Source organism: Canis lupus, chromosome 15 (genome assembly GCF_048164855.1).
Source record: "Canis lupus baileyi chromosome 15, mCanLup2.hap1, whole genome shotgun sequence".
In the NCBI taxonomy this organism is placed as follows: domain Eukaryota; kingdom Metazoa; phylum Chordata; class Mammalia; order Carnivora; family Canidae; genus Canis; species Canis lupus.
This window is the reverse complement of record NC_132852.1, coordinates 25,660,629-25,688,614: the sequence shown is the minus strand read 5'-3', so window position 1 is coordinate 25,688,614 and position 27,986 is coordinate 25,660,629. Positions and strand designations below refer to the sequence as shown.

Below are 27,986 nucleotides of genomic sequence, written 5' to 3'. Positions count from 1 at the left end.
GGTGAACTTGGCCGACCCGAAGGTCTGGCACGCCTGCATACTAGGGTCGTGAGTCCGCGTCTGAAATTGCGCACTGGTGTTGCTTTGGGTTTTCCTAGCTTCTGCTCCGGAGGTGCAAAGCTCTCGGCCAAATGCATTGTGAACTAGACACCAGTGAGGGCAGTGGCAACGAGCCTTTGCCTCCGTCACCCTGTCCAAGCTGTGTGGTCCCAGGAGGCTGCTGGCAGCCCCGTGAGGCTCGGGCCGCACGCTGGGGCTGGGCATCCGTTAAGAATTTCGGACATTCTGAGAGCTCGGGGGTATTTTTAGATGAGTCTTGTTCCTATGAATGAGGAAGTCTGGCAGATGGTTCTTCCGCCTGGATTATTTTTTCCAGCTTTCTACCAATACAGTGTGGAGAAAACTCTGGCAGGGCTGCTTTCTCTCGGGACAATAGGGGGAAAAGCCATTCTGCAAAACACCGGGCGGCAGCTGCAGGGCCCAGTCTCAAAAGAGAGGAGCCACTGGCCATGTATTTCATCCTCCTCTCCTGTGACTATGTCTAATCAAGGGGAGGCAGGGAAGGAAGTCTGAGGAAGAACAAGTCGTTTATCACGCTGCGTGAGCAAAGACATCTGTGCAGGCCATGCTCTCCCTGCAGCTGATAAGAATATTCACCACCCAGAGAGGAAAGAGGGGAGTGTGTGGTTTCGGCCCGTTGAAGCCACTTCCTTAAATTACAGGACATCAGATTGCATCTTCTAGATGGTTTGCTCCACTTTTATGAAAGAGACAGAGCAAACTATCCTTAATGAGGGGAAAGTGCCTTGAAAAACAATCAGTAGCGTCTTGCTGTGCATCGTTGGGGTGCACTTGGATGGTCATTTGGCCAGGTCTGACAAAACAATCCCAACAGGGCTCAGAAAAGTCACCTTTGGAATCCTGAGCCTTTTCTGGGGTTGCTTAAGAAATCTATCACATGTCTAGATGGAGCCCACAAAAACAACTTGATTGTCAGTCTCTGCTTTGATGGCAGGCTTCCCCTTTCATTTTGAAATCTGAGGTAGTTTTGCTCATTCCTTACTTAAAATGGCAATTCTCTAAGAGTGCGCGTTACACAGGCTTTTCAATTGCATCTTTGATGCAATTCATATAAAGGAGTCATCACGCCCAAGATTTCACTGTTACCAGAAAGGGTTACCCCTTCCCTCCCATTTACACCAGAACATTCCAAATGCCTATCAGGCTTTTGTTACCTGGTGGGAGCCTGGGCTTCTTGAGCCTTTTTAGTAGAGAAACAGTAATATTCCCAGAAGTCAGGAAAACATAAAAATTCTACCTGTACTTGAATACTGAGATTTACCGAGGTCTACTTTTGGAGGCTCCCCACTCCCCTATACATAACACATGCACATGCTCGCTATAGAAAGCTTATCCTGCAACCACAAGAATAATCTAATTTTGTCTGCATTCACTTGGTGAGTTCAAAACTTGTGACTTCTCCCTCATAGTGACTAGATTTGGAAGAACCAATTTCTGAAGTCTCAGAAGAGACGTTAGGTCTGAGAAATAACTTTTTCCATATATAAGGCTAGTCTCTGGTATTACTAACCTTCACTGAATGTATCTGCCTGTCCTGCTGTGGGGCCTGCTGGAAATCCTGCTGGGTCATCCCATCCCTTGCCTTTCAGAGGCTTGGCGGCAGGTCAACGACTGTGTCCATCTCTGAGATCATGTAGGCCCTAGTGATTTTCTTTCCTTCTAGAAATGTTCATTTTCAATGTATCATATATTTCAAGCATACAGTGAAGTTCAAAGGATAATTTAAATCACGTGTCTTCCACAAAGATTTTTTCAAGTATTATTCACATTTTGCCATTTTAGATTTTTAAAAAGAAAACATTATAGGTACTGTGGCAGATCACATCTTATCTAGTTTGTGTTTCAGTTTCCCATTGCTACCCAGAGTATTCACTATCTTGAAGTTGATGAGTCTTATTCCTATTTTACTACATATACATGATAAACAAAAAATTATAGCATCGTTATATATTTTTAAATATTATTTAAATGGTATCACACTGCACTTGAGACTTTTGCATGTTCCTTTTATTTTATTTTATTTTTATCTTTTTAAAGATTTTATTTATTTATTCATGAGAGACAGAGAGAGAGAGAGAGAGGCAGAGACACAGGCAGAGGGAGAAGCAGGCTCCATGCAGGGAGCCCGATGCGGAACTTGATTCTGGGACTCCAGGATCAGGCCCTGGGCCGAAGGCAGGTGCTAAACTACTGACCCACCCAGGGATCCCGTTCCTTTTTTTTTTTTTTTCTTCGTTCCTTTTTCTTAAATTGAAGTATAGGTCCCATACAATATTATATTAGTTTCAGGTGTACCAATATAGTGATTTGGCAATTACATACATTATGAATGCTCACCATGAGGTGTAGTTACCATCTGTCACCATACAAAGTTATTACAATATGATTGACTGTATTCCCTCTACTGTACTTTTCATCCCTGTGATTTATTTATTTTATAACTGGAAATTTGTACGTCTTAATCCCCTTCACCTATTTCATCTGTCCCCTTGCTTTCTTCCCCTCTGACAACCACTAGTTTGTTCTTTTTGTTCTTTGTTTTTACGAGTCCATTTTTCCCTGGTTTTTGTTTGTTCATTTTTTTTTTTTTTAGATTCCACATATAAGTGGGATCATCATGTATTTTTGTCTTTCTCTAATTTCATTTAGCCTGATGCCCTCTGAGTACATCTATGTTGTTACAAAAGGCAAGTTCTCATTCTTTTTTAAGATTGAGTAATATTCCATTGTATATATGTACCACCTCTCCTTTATCTGTTTATCCTCCTGTGGACACTTTGGTTGCTTCCTTATCTTGGCCATTGTAAATAATACTGCAATAAACATAGGGGTGCATGTATCTTTTCAGAGTGTTGTTGTTGTTGCTGTTTTTGTTTTCAGGTAAATACCCAGAAGTAGAATTACTGGATCATATGGTATTTCTATTTTTAATTTTTTGAGGAACCTCCATACTGTTTTCCACAGTGGCTGCACTAGTTTCCACCAGCAGTGCATGAGGGTTCCTTTTTCTCCATATCCTCTCTAACATTTATTATTTCTTATCTTTTTTATCCTGACTGGTGGGAGCTCATTGCAATTTTTAATTTGCAGCAAGTTACTTTTAACATTCAACATTTAAGAATCATTTCAATATTGGTACATTAAAATCAAGTTCATTTATTTTTTAATTCTATATCATTCCATTATAAGACTATACTACAATGTATCCATTATTTTATTGATGGACACCGGACTGTTTCTGATTCTGTTTTTGCTATTAGTAACATCATGAAGAGCCTTGTACATGTATGAGTTTTTTTAGATCTTCACTGTATAGTAGAGTAGCCAGTAGCTTAAAATGTGGCTAGTCTAAATTGCATTGTGCTGTAAGTGTAAAATACACACCAGACTTTAAAGACTTAGAATGAAAAAAAATGTAAAAGATCTCATTAATGATTTTTATACTCATTGCCTATTGAGATGACAATATTTTTATATATTTTGTTAAATAAAATATATTACAATAATTTCACCTATAATTTGGCTACAAAAGTTTAAACTATGCATTCATATGTGACTTTTATTGGACAAAGCTGATTTAGATCAGGGGTCAGTAATCTACCATCTATGCAGTGTGGTCATCTTTGTTTGTAAGTAAAGTTTTGTTAGAAAACATGCCCATTCATTTACATGTAGTCTGTTACTGCTTTCCTGCTCCAACAGCAGAGTTGAATAACTGTAAAGAGACCATGTGATCCACAAGCCTAAAATTGAAAATATCTACCCATCTGACCCCTTTAAGGAAATGTTTGCTGACCTCTATTCTTGAGCAATGATTTTTAGCCTTGTTTTTAAACAATGATCCACAATAAGGAATATATTTACTATCCTGATCCAACAAGCACACAGCTGAAACAAAAGTTTCACAAAATAATGTTTCAAAAATCCTTACTATAATATTTGCATATTTTCTGGTCACCTAGCAGTATGTTTTGTTAAAATAAACTACTGGTAAACTGCCGTGCCTCACTAAATTGACTTAGCCATTCATTCACTACTAGTGATTTGAATATTGCTCAAGGACATGTATCCAAGGTGTCTGTGTGTGTGTGTGTGTGTGTGTGCGCGCACGCGCGCGTGTGTATACTGACACATATACATATTTATGTATTTTTTAGTTTAATATATTTGTATACACTTCTTTCAGTGTTTTTCTAGGTTGTAGAGTGGGAGCTTTGCCAGCTTAGTAGCTCGGGTGCTGGAAATTCTCCCATGGCAGTTTTCCGGGTCTGAGGACCAAGAGACACCGGAGGCCACTTTGGAGGGGTTTGGGGAGTTGCACTGCCACAGAGCTGGCTTCTCTCTGGACCAAGGAGTTGTCCATTACTCACAACTGCATATCTAGGCTTCACCTGTGAAAGCCATGATTGATGGATCTGATGAGACTAAAAATAGTTTTACAAAACTTTCTATGATTTTACTTTGCCCGAGGGTAAAATAAAGATAATCTACTACCATGGCACTTCCTACGGATCTGATGTTTCCCAGAGCTCTACAGTGACATTAAAAAGTGAGGAAGAGTATTAATCGTAACCTTGCCATCACTGTCACAACTTCCATTTGGCAGCTGTAACATAGTCTTTAATGTGGTTCTAAGAATTGGGGGTGAGGAGAAGTACGTGTTCCTAAAGAGTGTCTTCATGGTAGCTAACAAACTTTCTGGAAACTTTTCTGGCAATAAGCAAGGGATCCCCATGACTGAAGACCGATACGGGACCTGGCAACATTGAACACAAAGAACAATCGATAAATTCTTGACTGTAAGGTCATGTGCATTAAATAAGGCGGTTCTGATGCCAAATCAATACTGCATTGTGTATTTCCTACAACAGATATTGAGGTATAGATCTGCTGTAGTGGGAACAGGAATGTCATCAAGGAAGCATCAGTTCAGACAAATCTGGGTTACCACCAGCAGGGAGAGAGCTAGATTGATTGTGGTCTGCCTCACTGTGTGGTGAAAATGTCAGGTCAGAGTGAATATTCATGTAGTCCTTGGAAAAAGGGAAGGAGAAATCAATAAGCTAACCGCTCTATCTGATAATGGCATTGTTTTCGCCAAGGCAAGTTATTTTTCTCTTGAACTTGGTATTCCGGTACCTGATATGTTGGGAATGGTGTCTCAGAGATGCAACAAAAGGTTTCATAGAAAGCCTAAGGGCAGATTCTGTACTTGAGGAAGAAGAGTTATGTTAACATGTTTCTGAGTATTGCACTAAAATCTGGTTAAATTGATATAAAGTTTTCCTTAATTCCAAGGAACAACCTATACCCTTTGAAGCTCTGTCAAGAGAGTACCAGACAAAAAGAAATCCCACCTTTTTAGTCCTAATTTGCACTTCCTGTGTCCTATGATCTTAAAAAAGCTACCCAAGCTCTGTATATCTCTCTGCATTGACTTGTATGATAATGTTCGAGCTTTTCTTTGTAGAGATGTTATAATAGGCGACATAAATGTTTTGGCCAACAGGGTCAGAATATGAAGGCAGTTCATCCCAAATCCGGATTTTGACATTTGTCTACATTTACGAAGACCCACTCCTCCTAACCACATTTGAGAAATCTCCCACTATTCATGTGCATAAGGTTTCAAAGGAGTGCCCGTTCTCTCTTCCCAAAATCCTTTTTTTTTCAAAACTTCCTGGCACTGTTCAGGCTGCAGGAGCATAGTGGATTCATGACCCATCACCTGGTTTTTGAATAGAAACCAAATTAATTGCTTTTATTGTTTGTTCTTATCTTTCCCAGGCACCTTTTGAAGATGAACAAGAGCAGCTCTGATTTGGAAAAAGTGAGCCAGGGCTCTGCAGAGAGCCTCAGCCCTCCCTGCAGGGGCGTCCACGTCAACTTCACCACGGGTTCCACGGACAGTCTGGCCTCAGACTCCAGGACCTGCAGTGATGGAGGTAACAGACTTGACCTTGACGGGGAGGCTTAGATTCTCCTGAGTCTGGAAGGCCAGTCCTGGCCACACTGCCCAGATTTGGAATGGCCGAGCTAGACCTACTATCTTGGTTCTGCTTTCCCCATAAGGTAGACTCCACCCAGGAGCAGTTGACGTTAATTCCCTGTTGGATAGGTGACAAGGTACCTCATGCTGTGCTGCTCTTTCCACTTACACACCATGCATTCACTGATTCCTGGGCTGATGAGCCATTTATGTGTAGGTCTGGTCTGCATTTCTGTCCTCGGGATTGGTTCTTGGGGGATTAGGTGCATGCCAACCACAAGTTCTCAGCCTCCGTGTTTCTTTCTCTCTGCTTCTCCCTCATCTCCTTCGCTCCTTCGTGTGCATGAGTGCACATACATGTGCGTACACGTACACACTTCCTTAGACACAGCAGGTGCTTACATAAATGTTTGTTGGATTAAAGCATGGAGTTTTCATTAGGTTACCATCCATCCCACTCCCTGGATGAAGCTCTAAGGCGTTATAGGTGGGTACGTCTTGACAGAGCACATTTCTGAGCACGCTCTTGTGTTTCTGCAGTTGTAATGGGTAGTATTAAAACCTCTCACCATTTCAACATTCTTTGTGTGCTTGTGTGTCCTCTCCTGTGTGTCTCTTAAACTCGCTTTAGCATGTTAGGTTTCAACATGTGCTAACGTGACGCCCTTTCTCACTCCTGTGGAAATATTTCTTCCCAGTAGGTAGTTTTGGCATCAAGGCTTCCATCATAAAATCACAATCACTGACATATTTCCATTGGAAATATGAGTACTGCTAAGTCTAGAGCATATGTTCTGTGAGTCTGTGGTCTGTTCTTATGGGAAATTTCTGATAGCTCAGACTTAAAAACAGGAAATCTCTTAGTCTTGATTTGGGGGGGGGGGGGGGATGTAGCCAAAGAGGCTACATCTTTGGGCTTCCTTCTTTTGCCGTCCAATTGTGCAAAAATTCTGTGAGGTGGATTATTCCACAGGGGGTTGGGCTAGGCGCATAAACCATTGGACCCTATGCCCTGACCTGCTATCTTGGGGATTATGACCAATGCTGAGGGAGCAGTGTAGAGTGGAGTCCCATGGCCACCAGCTAGCTCATGTCAATGGGAACTCTACTTAATTGTCTGGGCACTTGACTAGTCAGTACCAGCAAATAATGATGTTTGCTCTCAGGACTCTTCAGGTCTAGCTAGGAAGATAGGACTGAAACACGTGCCCTCTGGGTGGCTGGTCTAATCTAGGAGATTGGGCTTCCCAGAACATGAGTGTTTATCAAGGCTTCCGGAAGAGAGAGGAGCCAATGAGGGCTGTGGAAAGGTAGAGGGAAGGCGTTTACAGAAGATGGCACTTCAGCTCTTCGCAAGTGTGGTTAGAATTAAGGAGTTCGAGGGAGGAAAGGGCTTTGCAGGTTACAGAAATGACAAAGGAGGAACAAAGGCACAGGGTTAGCAGTACATTCTGGGGGAAAGGTAAGACCACTTGACGCACTTTTGTGGAAGCAGGCAGGGGGAAGATGGGACTAGAAGTTGGTATAAGATAGAGGCTAAATGATTATACAAACCTCTGAAAACCAATGTGTGGAAGTGGGAAATACGGAGCCACTGGGGATTTATAGATACAATGGTGATGGCTTACTCAGATGTTTTCTAATTTTAAAAAATCTATTTTATGGTTCTCCTTTTATCATGAGCCTGTCATTCAATGGAAATGCACTTCCAAATTTAGATTCCTAGATCAACAAAAAATATCTACCTTGTTACCAGACTCTGGGTCCTTAGAGTGAACCATTTCTAGCTGCTGCTCCTGCTTATGGCTCTGTAACCCGGACCATGCTTTCTTTCTCCACCCTCCTTTTGTAACATCTGTTAAACATTAATCTGGAGACTATCCAGAACCACTGGTCATGAATGTGAGAAACCCTTCAGTCTGCTTCTCAACGTTAACCAAGGCGGCTTGCTTTAGATCTAGTCCTGAACAATTATCTTTCAATCCCATGAATTCTTACTTGCTTTTTACCTCATAAAAATAATATTGAAATATTTATCTATCACGCCTTTTGTGACTATTTGATATCTAATACCGAAGCTGAGAGAGTGGATCTGAATAAGAGAAGTAGAGTTGGTTCACGCTGAAGTTCCTGGAGACCAGAATGTAGTATCTACTTCTCTAATAAATATTAAGTCAAAGGATACTATTAGACTATTTGCTTTGTTGGTAAGAATCCAGTAATGAAAAGAGATGCATTTCGCAGAGTTTTTGTATCTATGGTAAAGGCTGACCTGAGTGAGTTGAGGCCAAAGTCATTCCAGAGTATATCATAATAATAGTTTGTGTAAACTTCTTGGAAGCTTATCAGGGTTAGTGGTTAAAGTTAGTTTTCTACTATTTGGGTTTTGTGGCAAACCCCCCCAAAAGTTTTAAATTTTATAAGAAATGGGGCGCCTGGGTGGTGCAATCAGTTAAGCAGCCAACTCTTGGTTTTGGCTCAGATCCTGATCTCGGTGAGATTGAGCTCCGTATCAGGCTCCACATTCAGTGCAGTCTGCTAATGTTTCTTTCTCCCTCTGCTGCCCATCTCCATGTGTGCATGCACATGCACTCTTTTTCTCTCTCACTCAAATAAATAAATAAATCCTTAAAAAAATTTTATGAAAAAAACAAACAGAATTGAAATCTATAACTTTGTTGCATTTAAAAAACTAGGGTGTCTAAATTTTCTGTTTACAAAGTATCATTTTATATCAATATTAATTTCACTGCTTTATGCTTGTATGCATGTCCTACTCCTCAGAGCACATCTGTTTTCCCATTTGTCTGTGCGGGCAATTCCATTGAACAGTGTATCAACTCAGTGGAAGGAAAAATCTGCCTAAGCAGTTGTTTGGTTTATGCTTGGTTTGGGAGGGACAAACTGCATGTGTCAGGACAGATCCACAAATGCTGCCAAGAAGTTATCTGTAGTGAATGGATGTGAGGCAAAGTTGTCAGCTAAATGGCCATCCCAAATGCTCATCAGAAAACAAAGCAAGAAACAAATGGTCATCAGAAGACTCTCATGCTTTAAATGGTTCCTTTTAAATAGGTAAACCTAATGTCACATTAGGATCATTTTCCTTTTTTGATTTAGGATAATGTTAAACTTCAGTTCCACAGTTTAACAAACATCACAGATGCCAGGTTCCCATAGTACAGGAGGATTAGAAAGTGCTCTGTTGAACTGAAACTGTTGGCACAAGCAATAGATAAGAGATCTAACCACACAGTGAATATAGGTATGAATTCACATGAAGGTATGTACCAGGTCAGTGTTAGTATTTTTATAGCTAACAAACCAGGGATACAACCGAGTTAATGAAATATCTTAACAGTAGCCAACTTCCTTTTCAGTATTAAGGCCCAGAGGATTGTTTTAAATATATACATTAATGCAGTCATTGATTCGATAGAGATTTGTTGAATCCTTGTGCTGGGTACAGTTTTAGATGTTGAACATACAGCAATGACAAAAAAATGCCCAGTCTCTTCTTTCACATTGCAGTGGATGGAGATGGAACAAGGAAAACGATAAAGCTAGCATGTCAGACAGCAGTAAGTGCCAAGGGGAACAAAATCAAGCCAGGAAGTGGGCAGGGAGGGGTGGAGGGTGCTGTGAGGAGGAGAGACCAGAAGTCCATAAAGATCAGACATCAGTGAGCAGTGACAGCCTGACCTTATGAGCATTTGCTCCTCTGCTCAGGCTGTTACCTGGGACACTGTAGGAAGAAAAAAAACGGCCCTGAAAAAGGCATCTAAAACCCGCCAGCTGAAATTAGTGTATTCTATCAAATGGGCCATCAGAGCACTGGATCCCAAATTGGCAGGTTTGGTCTAACACATTACATTTGGTGTTTTGCTCTAATGTGGATGGTTAGGCCCTCCCTCATCCCCCACCCCTATGGAGAGAGGCTGAGTCGTGAGTCCTGTTCTGGGAGATTTATTAGATTTATTAGTGATTTATTTATTTATTTATTTATTTTAATTTTGTTTTTTTTTAATTTATTTATGATAGTCACAGAGAGAGAGAGAGAGAGGCAGCGACATAGGCAGAGGGAGAAGCAGGCTCCATGCACCGGGAGCCCGACGTGGGATTCGATCCCAGGTCTCAGGATCGCGCCCTGGGCCAAAGGCAGGCGCCAAACCGCTGCGCCACCCAGGGATCCCCTGATTTATTTATTTTTAAAAGATTTTATTTATTTATTCATGAGAGATGCAGAGAGAGAGAGGCAGAGACATAGGCAGAGGGAGAAGCGGTCTCCTCACGGAGATCCCAATGCAGGACTCAATCCCAGGACCCTGGGATCATGCCCTGAGCCAAAGGCAGACGCTCAACCACTGAGCCACCCAGGTGCCCCATTATTAGTGATTTATTAGTGAAGGATGAAGAAGCTATCCCAAGGAGAAGATACTCATTTTTAATATTGTCTGTGGCCTGAACCCTTACAGAATCACAAAAGTGAAGCTTTACCTTAGTTTAAACAATTCCCTTTAAACTGAATTTTTAAAATACCTATTTTTACTTCAGTAGGGTCAGTACATGATAACAATTCACATGATGGGGAAAGACATGAGTTGAAAAATCAAAGTCATTAGATACCCTCTAAGCCAACTCCCACTTTTGACATATTTGAGCATACTTTTCTGTATTTTCTCAGAAATTTTTATCCATATTTAAAATATCATAAACCTCAATTTGACACATTTTTATACTTAGTTTATCATGAAGTCTTTCAAATCAGAACCTCTAAATTTATCTCATTTTTTTTAATGCTGCATATTTTGTCATGGTGCAAATTGGTAAACCCCTATCTTAACAATGCATGTTTAGGTGATTTTCATTATCAGTCTCCAGTAAGGCCCTGTGGCACACTTTGAGATAATTTGGTGGACATATCTGTAAGATAAGTTCTTAAGAGAAGTGGAACCGATATGTCAAAACGTATAGGCATTTTAAATAGAAGTTCCCAAATTATCCTGCAAAATGTCACTGTACGCGTCCATCAACAGCATGTGAAAATACTTTGAACTAACTTTTAATTTTGCTGTTAATTTGGGAGAAGACTGTAAATGATTGTGCTCTCACAGGAGACTGAAAGTGCAGGGTTCTGGAGCCACACTGAGGCAGTGGGCATGGACTGCTTTCCATGAGCCAGTTTTCCTGAGCCAGGGCTTCTCCTCTTTTGCATGTAAATTGCATTCACATCTTGATTGTTGTCTCTTGGGATGATTAAGTGTTCCAGAGAGACTCCTCGCAAATGCCACATTTTCCTTCCAGTTGTAAAATGTTAATAATATGCTTCCATTTTCAGGCCGCATTTACCTTCTTGAGAAAGCAAGGGATCCTTTTGAAGGGATACTTGGCTGCCTTTTATTTTTTTAGCTTTTGAAAATTGTTGAGCCTTTCTGATTGTGTGACCAAACAAGAGTTTGCACTATTTTTCTTTGGAGGAAAAAGCTACATAGGAGGGTAGAACATTCCCTCTGCCACCCGCTTCACGTCTCATTGGGGTGGGAAGAGGGTTTTGGCAGAAACCCGCAAGAGTGCCACTTGTGTGCACCATTGGCAAGGTGCCCACCTAGGTGGCTTTCACTGAGTGAGGCCACAGGCCATAGGAGAGTTTTTATCCATCTGCTTTTTTCCTTAGGCCTTGCATTTAGTAGGTGCTCAGGAAACAGTAGATGAATGAATAGATAAATCTATATAGCCATTTCCAGCTATACAATCTGTATTCTCATTTTGAAAAATGGTCCATAGAACACTCCAAGTTTTTCAAACAAAAGAAAAGTCAATTTGCTTTCATGTTACCTGCAGTTGGAGAATAGCTAGACCCAAAAGCTAAGGATTTGGAGCTTAGGTACCCCTTACCATGACTCTACCCTTGGCCTCTGTTTGCTCTAGCCAGCTGCTGTCAGAAGGCAGAGCTGTGCACCAAGGGAGCCAGACAGGCTCATTCACACAGCTCAAAACTGGACTGACCACTTCCTGCATAAGCTTACCTCTCATTTTGGCTGAAGAGAACAATGAAAGTAGCTATTAAAACCCAGCAAAGGAGAGGACTCTATAATAAAGAAAACATCACAGTACTACGTTTGAACTTCTGGCCTGTTTTTCTGCTTGGCTTTAAGCTGTTTTATCCCAGCCACTGAAATCCTGATTTCTTCTCTGCTTTCTAAATATAATGGTCCCAAGCTAGTGTACCTTCCCCTTGGTCTTTGTAAGATCCCAGCCAGCACACCATATGTGATGTGTCACTTCCCCACTAGAAACACTTTTTCTTCTCTGAAACACACGCACTGTAGAGATGCAGAGGTGTTCTACTCTGTGGTTGGCTACTGGCTTTATATGCAGAATAGGAAATTGGAAGAAAAATGTAGGAGCTGGGGTTTGGAGTTCTCTGGCCCAATTAGTCTAAAAAAGCCATTTAAAAACCTACCAATGATGTAACTGTAATGGAGGCAAACTTCCCAGAAAAGTATTTTCCATTCTTCTCACCTTTTTTATACTCTTAGCTATAAGCCAGAATTTGGAAACGGGGTGATCTAACACCAGCATAAAACCAGGACATATTTGAATTCTTCTCATTGCTGTTGAATCTGAGTCCTGAGAATACAGGCTGTTGGCCAACATTTTTCAGGACTTTTTTAGGCACATTTTCCTGAACCAGTGGTTTGCCTGTGACTTTTGCAACTATTTTAGGTGTCAAGGCATATTCGTCCCCTCTTCTTTCTGGCTTTTCTAAATGCAGAGTGTGTCAGCTGTTGCAAATACATTTGACCCTGACAAAACATAGGGGTTGCAGCACCAACCCCCCGCACAGTCAAAAATCCAAATATAACTTTTTGACTCCCCAGAAATATAACTACTAATAGCCTACTATTGACCAGAAGCCTCATAACATAAACAACACATATTTTGTACGTTGTATGTATTATATACTATGTTCTTTTTTAAGATTTTATTTATTCATTCATGAGAGACACACACACACCCAGAGAGAGAGAGAGAGAGAGAGAGAGAGAGGCAGGGACACAGGCAGAGGGAGAAGCAGGCTCCATGCAGGGAGCCCGATGTGGGACTTGATCCTGGGTCTCCAGGATCAGGCCCTGGGCCAAAGGTGGCACTAAACCGCTGAGCCACCCAGGCTGCCCTATACTATGTTCTTATAATAAAGTAAGCTAGAGAAAGGAAAATCATAAGGAAGAGAAAATGTATTTGCAGTACTGTACTGTATTTATTTAAAAGAAAAAAAAAAACCACGTGTAAGTGGACTCATTCATTCTGACCCCATTCGTTCAAGAGTCAACTGTAGTAGGAATCAAGCTGCTGTGTTGCCTATGGCCGTGTTCATGAGGAGGCTCCCCATGTAAGAGTGAAGCAACTAGAAGAATCAGAGTGGGTCTTCACGGGAGCCCTCTGGTCCCATAGCAAATAGGTACTGCTTTTTTCATGGTAGAGAAATCAGTTTCATCGAGAAGGGCCACATGTTGACATCTCTTTCCAAGTAGCCCTGGGAATACTACCAGCTGAGCTGTTATGTGGTCCTGAGGTGCCCCAGGGGATCTCAGAGTGAAGTGTGTTCTTCTCACTAGCTATGGTTCCAAATCTGGAGAAAAACTTTAAGAAACTGTAAGAGAAAGAAAGAAAGAAAGAAAGAGAGAGAGAGAGGAGAGAGGGAGAAACCATAAGTTAAGAAGAATGCCTCAGGTCAGAAGATGGTCATGCCTGTTACAGAACTAAGCAATGTTTTTTTTTAACTTCAAAATCACAGTATGTGTACATAACTCCTAATGATACGGGTAACGTGCACATTTCGGGTGAGCCTCACTTCCCTGGATGAGGTTCCGGTAACTACAGCCCTGCCCTGCTGGGGACGTGTGTGGTTGGGGAGCACTCTTAGGCAGTGACCTCCTCTGATCAGTACGGGCTTTGTTGGGTGACCAACACCTAGCATCTCAGAAATAAAGGAAAATGAACCATTTTCCCCCTAATACCCAGTACTCCTTGCCAGATTTACCTGTAGATCTGATCAAAGCCGCTGACTAACACAGTTCCCACAGGAAATCGAGAGAACACCCATAGGGCAAGGGAGAAAAATCACTTCCTTCCAACTGCCTGAACACACAAGTTATTTTTGGTGTGAAAGCAGAACCTCTTGATTCTCTTTGGTAATCTAGGGAATAAGAAGTGTTACAGAATTTTTTTTTTTTTTTTTTTTTTTTTTAAGATTCCTGCTATCCTTACAGTTTGAAAAGTTGACCCCAGGGGCAGCTGAGGGAACTAGGGTAGAGAATCCGTGGAAGCAAGAGAGCCCTCTGCCTTAGAGGTGTTTTATTTTGGGGACAGCTTTGAGACAAAATGCACATTGGGAGAGATTGAAAATGGAGAGAGTGGCTAAAATTATAGACTATTCATGCTGGAAGGGGCCTTGGCTGTGCTGTGATTCAGTCAGTTTTTAAATGAGGGAACTCAGCTGGGTGAGGATAGCACGAGCTCGGGGCTGGTCCTGCTGTCTGTCCTCAGACCACAGACGAGGCAGAAAAGGCTGTGATGGGGGTGTTCCGGAGACCTGTCCAGGGAGGGCAAGGAAGGCAAACCACTAAGGATGAGGAACTAGCACAAGGCTTAAAGAGGCAACTAGTCCAGAAACTGATTTGTCAGAAACACCCTGGCCAGCCGGACTGGGGACCAGAAGGAGTCCTCACCATACCCAGGCTGTCCCTGTCACTGGAGACACAGATTAAAGCATTGACCAGACTCTGCTCACACTCCCCTGCCCCTCCTTGTCCCCCACTTCTGTCTGTTGATAATAAATGGAGATCAGACTCTTGCGACACGTTCTGCTGTCCAGAATGCAGAAAGGCCGGGAAACGGACCTGTTTCCATCTGGCTGCCCTCTTGCTCATCACCTGGGTACTTGGTGGCTGAAGCTGAGTATCCTGTGAGAACCCCACACATAAGGGTTTTGCTTTTCCATTTTCAGCCCAGGGGCCAGTGAGTGATCCCCCCTCTGCTCTCTCAGCCTCTGCTAGAGGGAGGACAGAGAGGAAGTGACTATACGGCCCTAGCCTGCATCTGCTCCCATTGCTGCCTGCACCCTTGAGAGGGGAAAAGTCTCTTCCTGGAGAGTGTGGGCCAGGGGTCCCACAGACCGCAGGGTTCCAGAACCTGCCAAGATCAGCTGCAATCAGAGTCTCCATTCTCTGGCTGGCTGGATGGCTGGCTATCGCTTGCCCCCCCCCCCCCATGAGGACAATACAAGGGTGTGTAAGGTTGCCTGGCCTGACTGTGCCACTGCTGCTTAGTTTATAATCACCCTGGCCTCCCTGGGTGGGTATAAATCACTCATTCAGCCTTGCTGGCAGGCGCCCCGCCTGTCATTAGCAACGCAGGGTGAGGTGGGAAGGAAAACGTAACTGTGATCTTGATAAGCTACTGGGCAGCAAGAGCGCTTGCCTGCTGCAGATGTGGGAGTGTGAGAGGCCTTGGGCTTTCTCTGGGGTCTGGGAAGAGAGACAGCAGAGCCAGGGAAGGTGCTGGTGTGGGCCCGACAGCCTCTCTGTGCTGCACCAGACTGTGGGGCTGGGTTCCCAGCTCCTGCGTCCTGCAGGCTGCATGCATGCTTTGCACTTGGGATTGTCCTGCTGTAAGCTTTGCATTTGGGCTTGTCCTGGACGGGAGGCCCCTGCTGTCACCTCACTGACACAGCTCGCGTTATTCAAGCTGTGGCACAGAGGTCAGTGCCCACTCTGCCCAGGGCGAGGGGACCCCCCCCTCCTCACGGAGTATCCTGAGTAAGGAGACCCAGGGTTGACCTCGGGGAGGCCTGGAGTCAGTGCTTGTTCCTTGGAGGGGTCATTCTGTCCCCAGAATATGTCCCAACTTTGGTTGGAGAAAGCAGAGGGGGGACTCAGTGTGAGCAGAGAAAGTTGTTAACTCTTCAGGAGCAGCCTGAGAAAGATCACGTGCATCGACACAAAATGAACAGTTTGCTTCCTTTGGGGCTTTTCGGTATGTGCTTGGGCCCCCGGTGTTTGTGGCACCTCATGCATCCCGGCATCCTGCCAAGGTGGGGAGAGGCACAGAGACACCCATGGCCTGCCCTTAAGATGACACAGCTTGGGGCACTCCACAAGGGGCGCATGTCACTGTGCCCTTGAGTCGGAGACCCGCATTTCTCTCACATTTTCACCTTTAGGGTACTAGGATGCATTTTACGACCTACAACTACATTTAGTGCTTCTGTTACCGCCCTAAAAGCTGCTGTCAAAATAGTGGGGACATCCTCCCGTCAGAAAGAAATGAGGGCTATTTCACTTTGCCCTTTTCTGTGCCCAGTGGCCATGCTTCTTCCTACCCCCCACCCCACCACATTTTTTTTTTTTTAAAGATTGTATTTATTTGAGAGAGAGCATGAGCAGGGAGAGAGGCAGAGGGAGAGGGAGAAGCAGGCTCTCCAATGAGCAGGGAGCCAGACACGGGACTCGATCCCAGGATTTTAGGATCACGCCCTGAGCGGAAGGCAGACAATCAACCACTGAGCCACCCAGGCACCCCCCCCCCCCCGCCCCTCTGCCGCATAGTTTTACCTGAGCTTGTTTCATTGTGAAACCTCCATTTTCTATGCTGATAGAAAGAGTGAAGTCCTCTCTTCATCCTGTCTAGACTGGCCCTGTAGCTCACTGTGACGCTTCTGAACATTCTGAACCCATGTTCTCGGGGTGGGGGCGAGGTGGGGGTGGGGGGACAGCTGAGGCTGCAATGGAGCCTCCCCCCTCTGACAGGTCAGCATCTACATGCCCCACTCTGGGAATTGGGGGTCCCTTGAGATTTATTTCCTCATTTATAGTCATGTACTTCTGCCTTCTGAGATATTTCTGGGTCATCCCTGCCCCCCAAAAGGCACCAGGGTGTTTGTCAAAACTCAAAGAAGTACACACTAAAAAAGAAGGGGAGTTTTACTATAGGTAAATTGTACCCTCTGCAAACTTTTTAAAAGATCCATTCAAAGCACACATTCAGGTTTGCTGTTGCCGTTGAAGGCATGGCTTGCAAGATGTTAGAAACAACCTAAGTGTCCATCACAAGGGGATCAGTTAAATAAATGATGATACTTGCCTATGATGATATGGGATTGCTGTTAAAAAGAAGTGAATAGATCCGTACATCTGATGTGAAATATCTCCTTTGTGTAATTGACTGGTTTGGCACATCTCTGGTAGGATCCCTGGAAATTGCCAGCAGTGGTTCCCTCCATAAGGGCGACTGGGTGTAGAAGGATAGGGTTGGAGGAAGACTTCATGGACACCGTTATACCTTTTTTTTGCATTTCGAATTTTGTTCCTTGTGCATTTGCTGTCCCTAAGAGGTAGATACAAATAAAATAAATTCCTTTGACCACAGGACCCCAGAACTGAATGGCATTGGCCTCTAGCCTGATTGTCGCTGCTTCTCAATTTCAGGGCCTTCGTCCGAGCCAGCGCACTCCCCCACCAACAGTGGGAAGAAGCTCTTTGCTCCTGTTCCATTCCCTTCGGGCTTCACTGAGGATGTGTCCCCCGGTGGCCCCCTCCAGCCCCCACCACTCCCCCAGAAGAAGTTAGTGAGCCGGGCAGCCTCCTCACCCGACGGCTTCTTCTGGACCCAAGGCTCTCCTAAGCCAAGAACAGCGAGTCCCAAGCTGAACCTCAGCCACTCAGAAAGCAATGTGTGTGCCCACGAAGAGTCCCACTTCAGCTACTCCTCGAGCCCGGGGAGCCGCCACCATCACATCTTCTCCTCTTCCGAGCCCCTGGAGAAAACTTTCAAAGGCAGCGGCCACTGGGTGCCAGCCCCAGGGCTGGTGGGCAGCAAGAGCGGCTGTGGGAGCCCCGGTCTCCAATGCAAAGGGGTCCCCTCGGCCTCGGCCTCCCAGCTGAGCGTGTCCAGCCAGGCGTCCACCGGCAGCACCCAGCTCCATCTCCACAGCCTCCTGAGCAGCATCAGCAGCAAGGAGGGCACCTACACCAAGCTCGGGGGGCTCTATGCCCAGTCCCTGGTCCGCCTCTCGGCCAAGTGTGAGGACCTCTTCATGGGCGGCCAGAAAAAGGAGCTGCGCTTCAATGAGAATAACTGGTCGCTCTTCAAACTGACCTGTAACAAGCCTTGCTGTGACTCGGGGGATGCCATTTATTACTGCGCCACCTGCTCCGAGGACCCCGGCAGCACCTATGCTGTGAAAGTAGGTACCACCCTGTCCCCTGCTTCCATTCTGCACCGCAGACAGCTGGCCCCGGCTGTGACGAGGCCACAGCTCCAGCAGGTCCTCTTACTGTCTGGGCTGCAGGTGCAGGCCTGATGCCTGAGCTTCCCACTAACACTCAGCACTCTCAGCCCGGCCCAGGACATGGTGCAGTGAGATTTGTAGTGTCAATGCCACATTCATCCTCTGCTTCCAGGAGTGAACCTGTGTGATCTAGTTGGATTAGGGAAACAAGTTGTCTTTGAAGGCAGCAGAGAGTTTGTTCATTTATTCGGCAGATTTTTACAGAGTGCCTACTACATACCAGACATTTTGTAAAGATCTGAGTAGATAGAGGTGAACTTAAGTCTCCTATGGAGCTTGTAACCTAAGATGGGAGATAACCAATGAAGATAATTGTTCTTCAAATATTAGAGCTGGAGAGAGCCAGACCTAGGCATCATCTTGAGCACTAAGAGTAATTGCATTGATGAAGCATTCACTATGCAACAAGTGTCTTAGGTGGATTCACTCCATGACCTCGTATCGTCACAGGACACAGAGGTTTTTCAGATGGGGGATCTGAGGCTCAACATGATTAAGTAATCTGCCTACAGCTAGCTGGTAGCTGAGATGGATGGGAGTGCTGCTTTGTCTTACCCTCAACACTTCTGCTACCATCCTGTCAGTTAAGAAACGAAGTTCAGAGAAGTTAAGTGACTAGCCCAAGGTAACACAGCTCTTTAATCTTTGCCACCAGATCAGGGCTGTTGCAAACCACCCCCCCCTTCCCCCCGCTCCATTTCTCTCTCAGGGTGCAGCTCTCAGCAAGTGGGCCAAACTGTTGGCACCCATGTGGCCACTGTGGTCTGTGCCACACATGCTGGTCCTTCCATGTGGCCTCCTTTCTCATCTTCTTTGCTGTCCCTTGGTTACCTGGTAGTTCTGTAGTTCTCCTATAAATGCAAGCTTTTGTGGAGAGCGAGAAAGGAGCTCTTTTTCCTGCGATCACCTGTCCCCAGATATTCTTTTATTTCCAGTTAGAAAGAAATACAAATAGTGAATGAACATGAAATGGTCTCGGGAGGGAGGGTAGCTTCCTGCTTACTAGTGGGGTTTTTAAAGCTATTACGATTATTGGCCAAGGAAAATGGTAGTGACTTTTACTGTGAGCTTTTTTTCTGAAGAACTTGGTGATACCAAGTTAGATAAAACTTGATATCTAGTTTTAGATAGACGGGTAAAAAGATAAAAGATAGATGGGTAAACCCCGATTTGTATGTTCTGGGGGGCTACATATAATTATTTGCTACCTTACTAGGAAAAAAAAAAAAACAGGGTGGTGGGGGCAGTATGGCTCCAGGGAGGATCCAGCTGAGGGTCCAGAAATCAAGGCAGGTATGGCTAAGATGACAGGCACCAGATGGAGGAAAACATTAAGGAGACCTGTGTGAGAGTCTGTGGATTTCTTGAATCTCATTGCCTCTTTGTATCTAAACTTTCTTGGTAAGTGATTACACCCTGCCACTCTCCAGCCACAGTTAAAAGCAAAAAAGAAACAATCCCAGTGTTTCCCTTCCTGTTAGGATGGCGCTGGATTCTGTAGAGGGGAAGTAGTGGACTTGCCAGTGAGCTGAAAAGGAGCCCGATTATCAGGGTGGGCTCAGACCCCAGCCCGTGAAAGGGATGCAAATGTGAGCTGCTGGAAGACTGAGGCCAGGAGGTGCCTGGGGTTCCTGCTAGCCCCAGGGAACCTGAGGAGGTGATCTGTGCACCAGCCCTCCTCCCCTTCCCTGGGGTCAAGGACATCAGCCGCAGCCACCCCGCTCCTGAGGCTGGACCTAGGCTCATGCAGGGCCTCTCCATTTGGAGGAGGAGAGAACCCGGTGGAAGAGTCTTCCTCCCTCTTGCCATGGGGTAGAAAGTGACGTGACCCTGCCGCAAGACCTAAGGCGCTGCCTGTCACAACTTCTGCCCCGATCAGAATCTCGGGGCAAAGGGGTCTGGTTTTTATAGTTCTAAGTGCTTGTCAGGTGCAGCTTGGATCCAGGACCTCCTACAATCACGCAGAATCAGTCACGTTCTCTGAAGAACAATGCAGAAAATCCAGCTTTCCCCGAGGAGGTTGAAAACAAGCGTTCCTCCTCATTTCATCAGAAATGTAAACCATAAGGAAAGGAGAGGATAGCCCTCTAAGGGAGAGAGTCCCGGGGTGTCCTATCTGACTTTGCCAGAGACGTGGCAGCTCAAAGACCATCTCTGCGACGCAGGAAATGGAAATTTGGAGAAGAGCCTCAAATATCTAGAGTCTAGAGAACACCGGTACCAATTTGCAAGCGTGCCCAGCCTGGTGATTGTGGGGTGGGGGCTTTTGGAACATCATTTCCCACGTGCAGCTGTTCCACTTCATTAGCGCTGCAGTCTAGACGAACGCAGTCATCTGGAAGCCGCGGGACCCAGCGGTTCCCCCCGCCCGCCCTGCGCCGCCGCTCTGTCGCAGAGCCCACCTCATCTGTGCCTGGTGCCAGGCAGGGGCTTGCATGCAAGTCCCCTGTAACCAAAGCAGCTCACACCTGCTCCCACTAAACGCCGGGCCCTCCGTTCGTGGGCTCAGCGCCCTGCAGCAGCCGGGAGATTAAAGTCAGCTCTTGTAGCCCTGCTCCGTGAATATGGGGGGGCGGGTGGGGGGCTGGGGGGGCTCGTCAGCTGTGTGTGAGTTTTCAGAGCTGCTTTATTCCTCAACCAGAACTCCAGTTCGGTAATTAGGGACCTGTGTTAAGCCAGCTGGGCCTTCTTTATTTAACAAACGTGACTTAGCCCAGATTTTTAGCCACGAATGAGGCTGTAACTCCAAAGTTTCAAGTAAGGACTTGGCTCAGCAAAATGTTTGAAATGTGAGCTGAACCAAAGGTTTGTGTGGTCTTGCACCAAAACCCAAGCACAGACTCCCTGAAGATGAAGAGGGGGTGAGGGTAAAGAAGCCTCCCCACCCCCACTCCCCTTCCTCTACCCACCCCAACCATCCAGCACTGTAAAAAAAAAAAAAAAAAAAAAATAGGTCTCAGGGGCACCTGCCTGGGATCCCCCCACTCCCCAGCCTGTGCACTGTGCTGACTTCTCAGATGCGGGACAATGAGGAAGCTGGGGGTCCTGGCTAAGGACTAGTCACTGATTTTGAAATGCATCCAGATCAGTTGCCATTTCACTCTGCTCCTTCATTTGCTCTCTGGGCAGACTGTCAGTGGTGTTTGATAACCCTTGAGAAATGGGACCCTTGGAAACACTTCCCAGGCCCTGGACAGCTGCACTTCCCAGGTTTGTACAATAACCTGCAAGCCAGCTTTGGATTGCCTCACCACGTGGCTCCAGCCAGACCTGCGGCGCAATCACCATAGCAACCTTTTCCAGTGAGAGCTCACCCTGGGGTAGTCACAGTGCTGAGAGCCGCACCTGCCCTGTGTCATTGACTGCTCACCATGGCCCGGGAGAAGGGACCTATTGCTGCCCCCACTGCAGAGGAGAAAACAGTCCGAGACCAATAAGCTTGATCCTCATCATTTGTGGATTCCGTAATTTTGAATTCACTCATTAAAATTTATGTGTAACCCCAGATCATTTTTTCCCCACATGCACAGAGTTGGGGAAAACGTGAATCACCCGATGTGGGAATCCCCAGCCCAGGTGGAACCCGGCAAGGCTCCGGCTCCTTGTTTCAGCACTCATCTATAAACAGGTGTCTTGTTGTGGTCTATTTATTGCCTCGTTCTTCACATTTTCATGCTTTGTGGTGATGATTTCACTGTCGAGAAGGACCAAAGTGAGCACTGAAGTCCTGCCTAGTGTTCCCGAGTTCAAAAAGGTTGTGATGTGCCTCTGGGAGAATGTCAGGTAGGCTTCGTTCAGGCACGAGTTCCGGCGCTGTCTGCTGTGAGTTCTGGGTTAACAAATCAACAGTAGCTACTGCTAAGGCAGTTTTAGACAGAAGCACACACAAAACAAGGCTCTGTGCTGGCCACTTGGTAAAAATGTTGTGACCAGACGCTCGTAAGAGCTTTGCCTTCGATTTCCCTTAAGGAGCAATGGGTCAGTATTCACTCATTCATGTCTGTGGCACACAGATCCTGCAGATAGCAAGAATCCATTGTAACTTGCCAGTGTTTGCGGAGTTTGTAGTTAAGCCAAGGTCCTTTTCACTCCCAAGCCCATATTTTTGATCCCTGGAACACATCTCACTTAGACAATCTTGGACAAATAATTTATCCCCTTGGAGCCTCTGTCTCCTTTTTTGTAGCAGCATCTACCTCCTCCTACCTTGTTAGGTTGTCTGGGATTTAGTGAGACTCTGTAAAAAATGCTTAGTAGGCCAGTGCCTCACACATGGAAGAGGTGGGCTGGTGTCTGGTGGCCGAGAGGCTCTCACAGGAGGAGAATGACCCCAACCTCAGCAGCACTTTGCCCACATATCCACAGATGGCACGGCAGATGAGTCTGTACATGGTGGTTGGGATCTATATGTGAGGCCACTTTTGGAAGACTGCAAATTCCCTTTCATTTTTGGGGTTTGTTTTTTAATTTTATTTATTTATTTGAGAGACAGAGAAAGCATACAATGGGGAGGAGCAGAAGGAGAGGGAGAAGCAGACTCCCCACTGAGCAGGGAGCCCAACTCCAGGCTCTATCCGAGGACCCTGGGATCATAACCTGAGCCAAAGGCAGATGCTCAACCAACCGAGCCACCCAGGCTCACCCCGCTTTCATTTAATAGTGTTTCTGAAGACTGCCTTTAAAAACCAAATATAAGGATCCCTGGGTGGCTCAGCAGTTTAGCACCTGCCTTTGGCCCAGGGTGTGATCCTGGAGTCCCGGGACTGAGTCCCACATCAGGCTCCCTGCATGGAGCCTGCTTCTCCCTCTGCCTGTGTCTCTGCCCCTCTCTCTCTGTGTGTGTATCATGAATCAATAAATAAGATCTTTGAAAAAATAAAAACCAAATATAGTTGGGTGGGCTGGAATGCAGTCTGCAACAACGTCCCTCAGATAAGTGTTCCCGAATCATTTCTCTTAGTGTAATAGGAAGCAATGTCTGGAAGAAGATGTGCTGCCATTTTATTTCTGTTTTACTTCTATAATAGAGAAATTACTAAATGTGTTACCTCCCTCCCCATGCCCTCCTGCACGCCCCCCAAGTTATTTTTAAATATTTCCTCGGAGGCTGGGCATTTATGCTGAGGAGGTTTGTATAGCTGCAATCTAAATAAATCTCTTTGGAAAGGTGCTTGCAACAGAACTCCTGAAAATGTCCCCTGTTAGCACGTGGCGCTTCATAAACACTGCCGTGACCCCTCGTGTGCGGCAGCGCAGCAGCCTGAGGGGTGATCGTGGGCTGTGTGCAGGACGATGTGACAGGTAGATGCGAGGGGCCTTTCTCCGCAGGGTCGGGTACCAGTCCCTACCTTTCCGTAGAGCATGGCTGAGGCTGCGCTGTATCCTTTTGGGAGAAGAGACCACAGACTGTCTTCTGTCCCTTTCAGTGGAATTACGGGGAAATTGAGGCCTGCCAGAAGGCCACGATCTCTGGCTCGAGACTCCAGTTGTGTGGCAGCCAGAGGAGGATTAGCGCTGCTGAGGATCCTCAGGCGGCTGGCGCTGTCATTAGAACAAGAAGATGTTGAAGAGGCAGGAGAGAGATGGTTGCGGGGATTCCCCAGCGGAGCTTGAGATCACCTGCTTGTTTATTCCTGCCTCCAGTTCAGAGAGTGCCTTGGGCACTTGGGCATCCCCAGCCCTGGAGAGCTTTCTGTTTCCTTTCAGCTCCATGACTCACCCTCGGAGGATAGTGTGTGGCCATCTAGCAGCGCCAATAAAATTGGCTGGCCCTGCAGGCCATGCCAGCTAGCAGGCATCGCATTTTTCCCTGGATCTAGAAACTGCAGCAGCCTGAGGGGACGTGGCCACATCCTAGGGGGGCCTGCTTCTGTCCCTGAGACTCCCCAAGAAGGGAGTTCCCCAGTGGTCAAACATATCTGCTGTCAGGTAGTGACCGTCGGGTGCAAGGGTTGGGGAGTCAGGCTGACTGCCTGTGTGAACTCCTGTCTGGCCTCCTCAGAGTTTGTCCAGGCCACACCTTGGGCTGATGATGTCTTCCTACTGATACCAGGGTGCCACCCTGCACGTTTTTCTGCAGGGACCCCACTCCTTCTGTCTGGATTGTGTAATTTTATGTGTAACTTTTTTTTTAAGATTTATTATTTATTTTAGAGCAAGTGAGCGAGCCAGGGGAGTAGGGGGCAGAGGGAGAGAAAGACTCTCAAGCAGACTCCCAGCTAAGCAGGGAGCCCAACCCAGGGCTCTGTCCCAGGATCCTGAGATCATGTCCTGAGCCAAAATCAAGAGTCGGCCACTTAACCGATTGAGTCACCCAGGTGCCCCTATGTTTAACTTTTAAAGAAATTGCCAAACTGTGTTCCAGATGATGGCACCATTTTACACTCCACCAGCAACTGTAAGGGTTCCCAATTCTCTACATCTTTACAGACACCTGTTATTGTCTGTCATTCTTATTATAGAATTCTAGCAAGTGGCAACTAGAACCCCACCGTGGTCTGGATTTGTATCTCCCTAAAGACTCCTGATAGTGGGGCTCTCTTCAGGTGTCTGTGGCCATTTGCTTTTTTTTTTCTTTTGGTGAAATGCCTATTAATATATTTTGCTCACTTTTGATTGGGTAGTTTATCACCAAAGTATTGAGTTGTAAGAGTTTTTTGTTCAGTTGTGTTTAAAAAATCCACTTGTCAGGTGTGTGTTTTGTAAATATTTTCTCCAGCCTATGACTTATCTGTTCCCTTCCTTCGTGATATCTTTGGAAGCACAAAAGTTTGGAACTTTGATCATTATCTACTTTTTTCTTCTCTGGACCGTGCCTTTGGTGTGGCATCTGACAATTCTTTGCCCGACCCACGGTCTCAAAGATTCCTGTGTTGTCTTTTAAGATGTGCATTTTTCGCTCATACGCCTAAGTCTGTGTGATGCATTTTGAGGTGATTTGTGAGTATGGTGGGTGTAAGGGTTTACGTTCACCTTTTTTGCAAACGGATACCCAAATGTCCCAACACTATTTGCTGCCCAGGATGATGGATTCCACTTTTGGCCTGACTTTGCCCTCTCCCCACAGATCTGCAAGACCCCTGAGCCCAGAGTAGCCTCGTACTGCAGCCCCTCTGTGCCGGTGCACTTCAACATCCAGCAGGACTGCGGCCACTTTGTGGCCTCCGTGCCCTCCAGCATGCTCACCTCTCCTGACGCACCCAAGGACCCTCTCCCTGCACCGCCCTCACAGCCCCCTGCCCAGGAGCAGGACTGCGTGGTGGTCATCACCCCGGAGGTGCCCCACCAGACCGCCTCAGACTTTGTGCGGGACTCAGCCGCCAGCCACCAGTCTGAACCTGAGGTTTATGAGCGGCGCGTGTGCTTCCTGCTGCTGCAGCTCTGCAACGGGCTAGAGCATCTGAAGGAGCACGGGATCATCCATCGAGACCTGTGCCTGGAGAACCTGCTGCTGGTGCATTGCTTCCCCCAGGCCCCCCCTGGCCCCTCCTCTGTCACCCCGGCTCCCCCTGTCTCCTCTGCCACCCCCAGTGCCCCCGCCGCGGCCACGTCCCCTTCCCCCGCTGCCGCTCCGTCTCCTTGCCCCCCTGCCACCCTCCCAGCCGGCGTCCCTCCCAGCCCCTCGGCCGCCCCCGCCTGCCAGGCAGCGCCCGGGGAGAAGTACCTGCCCCGGCTCATCATCAGCAACTTCCTGAAGGCCAAGCAGAAGCCAGGCGGCACCGCCAACCTGCAGCAGAAGAAGAGCCAGGCCCGGCTGGCCCCGGAGATCGTGTCGGCCTCCCAGTACCGCAAGTTCGATGAGTTCCAAACGGGCATCCTCATCTACGAGCTGCTGCACCAGCCCAACCCGTTCGAGGTGCGCGCACAGCTGCGGGAGCAGGACTACCGGCAGGAAGACCTGCCCGCGCTGCCCGCCCTGTCCCTCTACTCGCCGGGCCTGCAGCAGCTCGCGCACCTGCTGCTCGAGGCCGACCCCATCAAGCGCATCCGCATCGGGGAGGCCAAGCGGGTGCTGCAGTGCCTGCTGTGGGGGCCGCGGCGCGAGCTGCTGGAGCAGCCCGGCTCGTCGGAGGAGGTGCTGTGCGGCACCCTGCACAACTGGATCGACATGAAGCGGGCCCTGATGATGATGAAGTTTGCGGAGAGGGCGGTGGACCGCAGGCGCGGGGTGGAGCTGGAGGACTGGCTGTGCTGCCAGTACCTGGCGGCCGCAGAGCCGGGGGCCCTCTTGCAGTCCCTGAAGCTCCTGCAGCTTCTGTGAGCGCAGCCCACTCCCACCCGCCCCGCACCTAGCCGCCCCTTCCCCCGCCTGACCCCGGCCCCACCCCCATGCCCGACCTTGCCTTGGAAACCTCTGCCTCCCCTGGGAAATGGTACAAACGACTCTCATACTTGGATGTAATATATATATAAAATATCTAAATATGAAAGACTGTGGCTGTCATTGCCTACTCTGCTTCCCCCACCCCCCGGTCCCCAAGTCTCCCCAGTTTCCTCCTGCAATTATGTACCCTTCTTTTTTTCTTTTTTTAAAGATTTTATTTATTCATGACAGACACACACAGAGAGAAGCAGAGACACAGGCAGAGGGAGAAGCAGGTTCCATGCAGGGAGCCTGACATGGGACTCGATCCCGGGTCTCCAGAATCACACCCTGGGCTGAAGGCAGCACAAAACCACTGGGCCACTGGGGCTGCCCAATTATGTACCCTTCTGGCTCAGTGCCGAGGCTGGGGACAGTTCTGCCAACAGAGCAAAGCCTGGACTCTGGCTTTGCTACCTTGTCATGGGATCAGTTTACCCTCTGGTGGTTGAGTCATTAGCAAAGCTCTTATCCCCAAAGTGCCCGATGCCTTAATATCTTGGTGGGTTAAATTGTATCTAAGCCTCCGAGCAGTGGCTTCAAGACCACTTGAGGCGTCCGGATCTCACTTCTGAGCTAGAGCGGCAGTCCACTCGTCCCTCTCAACTTCCCCTGCCCTCCTCCCAACCCAGCAGTCTCTTAGGAGGAATCCAGACTCAACCATGAACCCAGCAGAGTTTCAGAATCAACCCCACTGCTCCAAATCCATTTCCAGTTTGCTAAAGCCAGTTGCCATATGTATGGTCAGAGGCCCGGCTGAAGCGGAATCCACCCCAGATGGTTCACATGAAATGATTTTAACGGGGCCACTTAGGTGTGGGCAGGGTTAAGAGCATAAAGGAAAGATGGTGAGGCAAAAGCAGGGGCTGAGGTGGGAGAGCCAGCTCTTCACCCTCCGTTTCCCACCTGCCATCCGCGGGCCAAGCCCAAGGGGCGCTGGGGTGATGGAGGCAGGAGGCTCAGCCTTGCAGGGCAGGGAGGAGGAAAGGATGCTGCCCTTTGCCTCCACTATGCTAGAGAAGGGCAGCGCCAGAGTAAAACAGGTGTTCCGCTCCCAGACCGGTAGTCTCCCTACGGGCCTAAGCTCCTTCCAGTTACCATTTGTAAAGCTCACGTATTCAACTCGCGCACTGCGCCTACTATGCACTGCAGTCAATATTTGTCACTATGCCTTTAAAGCACATGGAGAGATTTAGGAAGCA

At 46.9% G+C, this 27,986-nt stretch overlaps 1 protein-coding gene across 3 annotated transcripts in view; it reads left to right on the top strand.

Moving 5' to 3' along the window:
* Nucleotides 1-26,851, top strand: part of PRAG1 (PEAK1 related, kinase-activating pseudokinase 1) — a 58,340-nt gene extending 31,489 nt beyond the window's left edge. For all 3 annotated transcript variants that reach the window (XM_072776224.1, XM_072776225.1, XM_072776223.1), the window contains 3 exons: nucleotides 5,869-6,026; nucleotides 17,560-18,317; nucleotides 25,489-26,851. In XM_072776224.1, the coding sequence (XP_072632325.1) occupies nucleotides 5,869-6,026; nucleotides 17,560-18,317; nucleotides 25,489-26,682 (2,110 nt within the window). In that variant the 3' untranslated portion in view covers nucleotides 26,683-26,851. The remainder of the gene's footprint in view (nucleotides 1-5,868; nucleotides 6,027-17,559; nucleotides 18,318-25,488) is intronic.
* The last annotated feature ends 1,135 nt before the right edge of the window (nucleotides 26,852-27,986 follow it).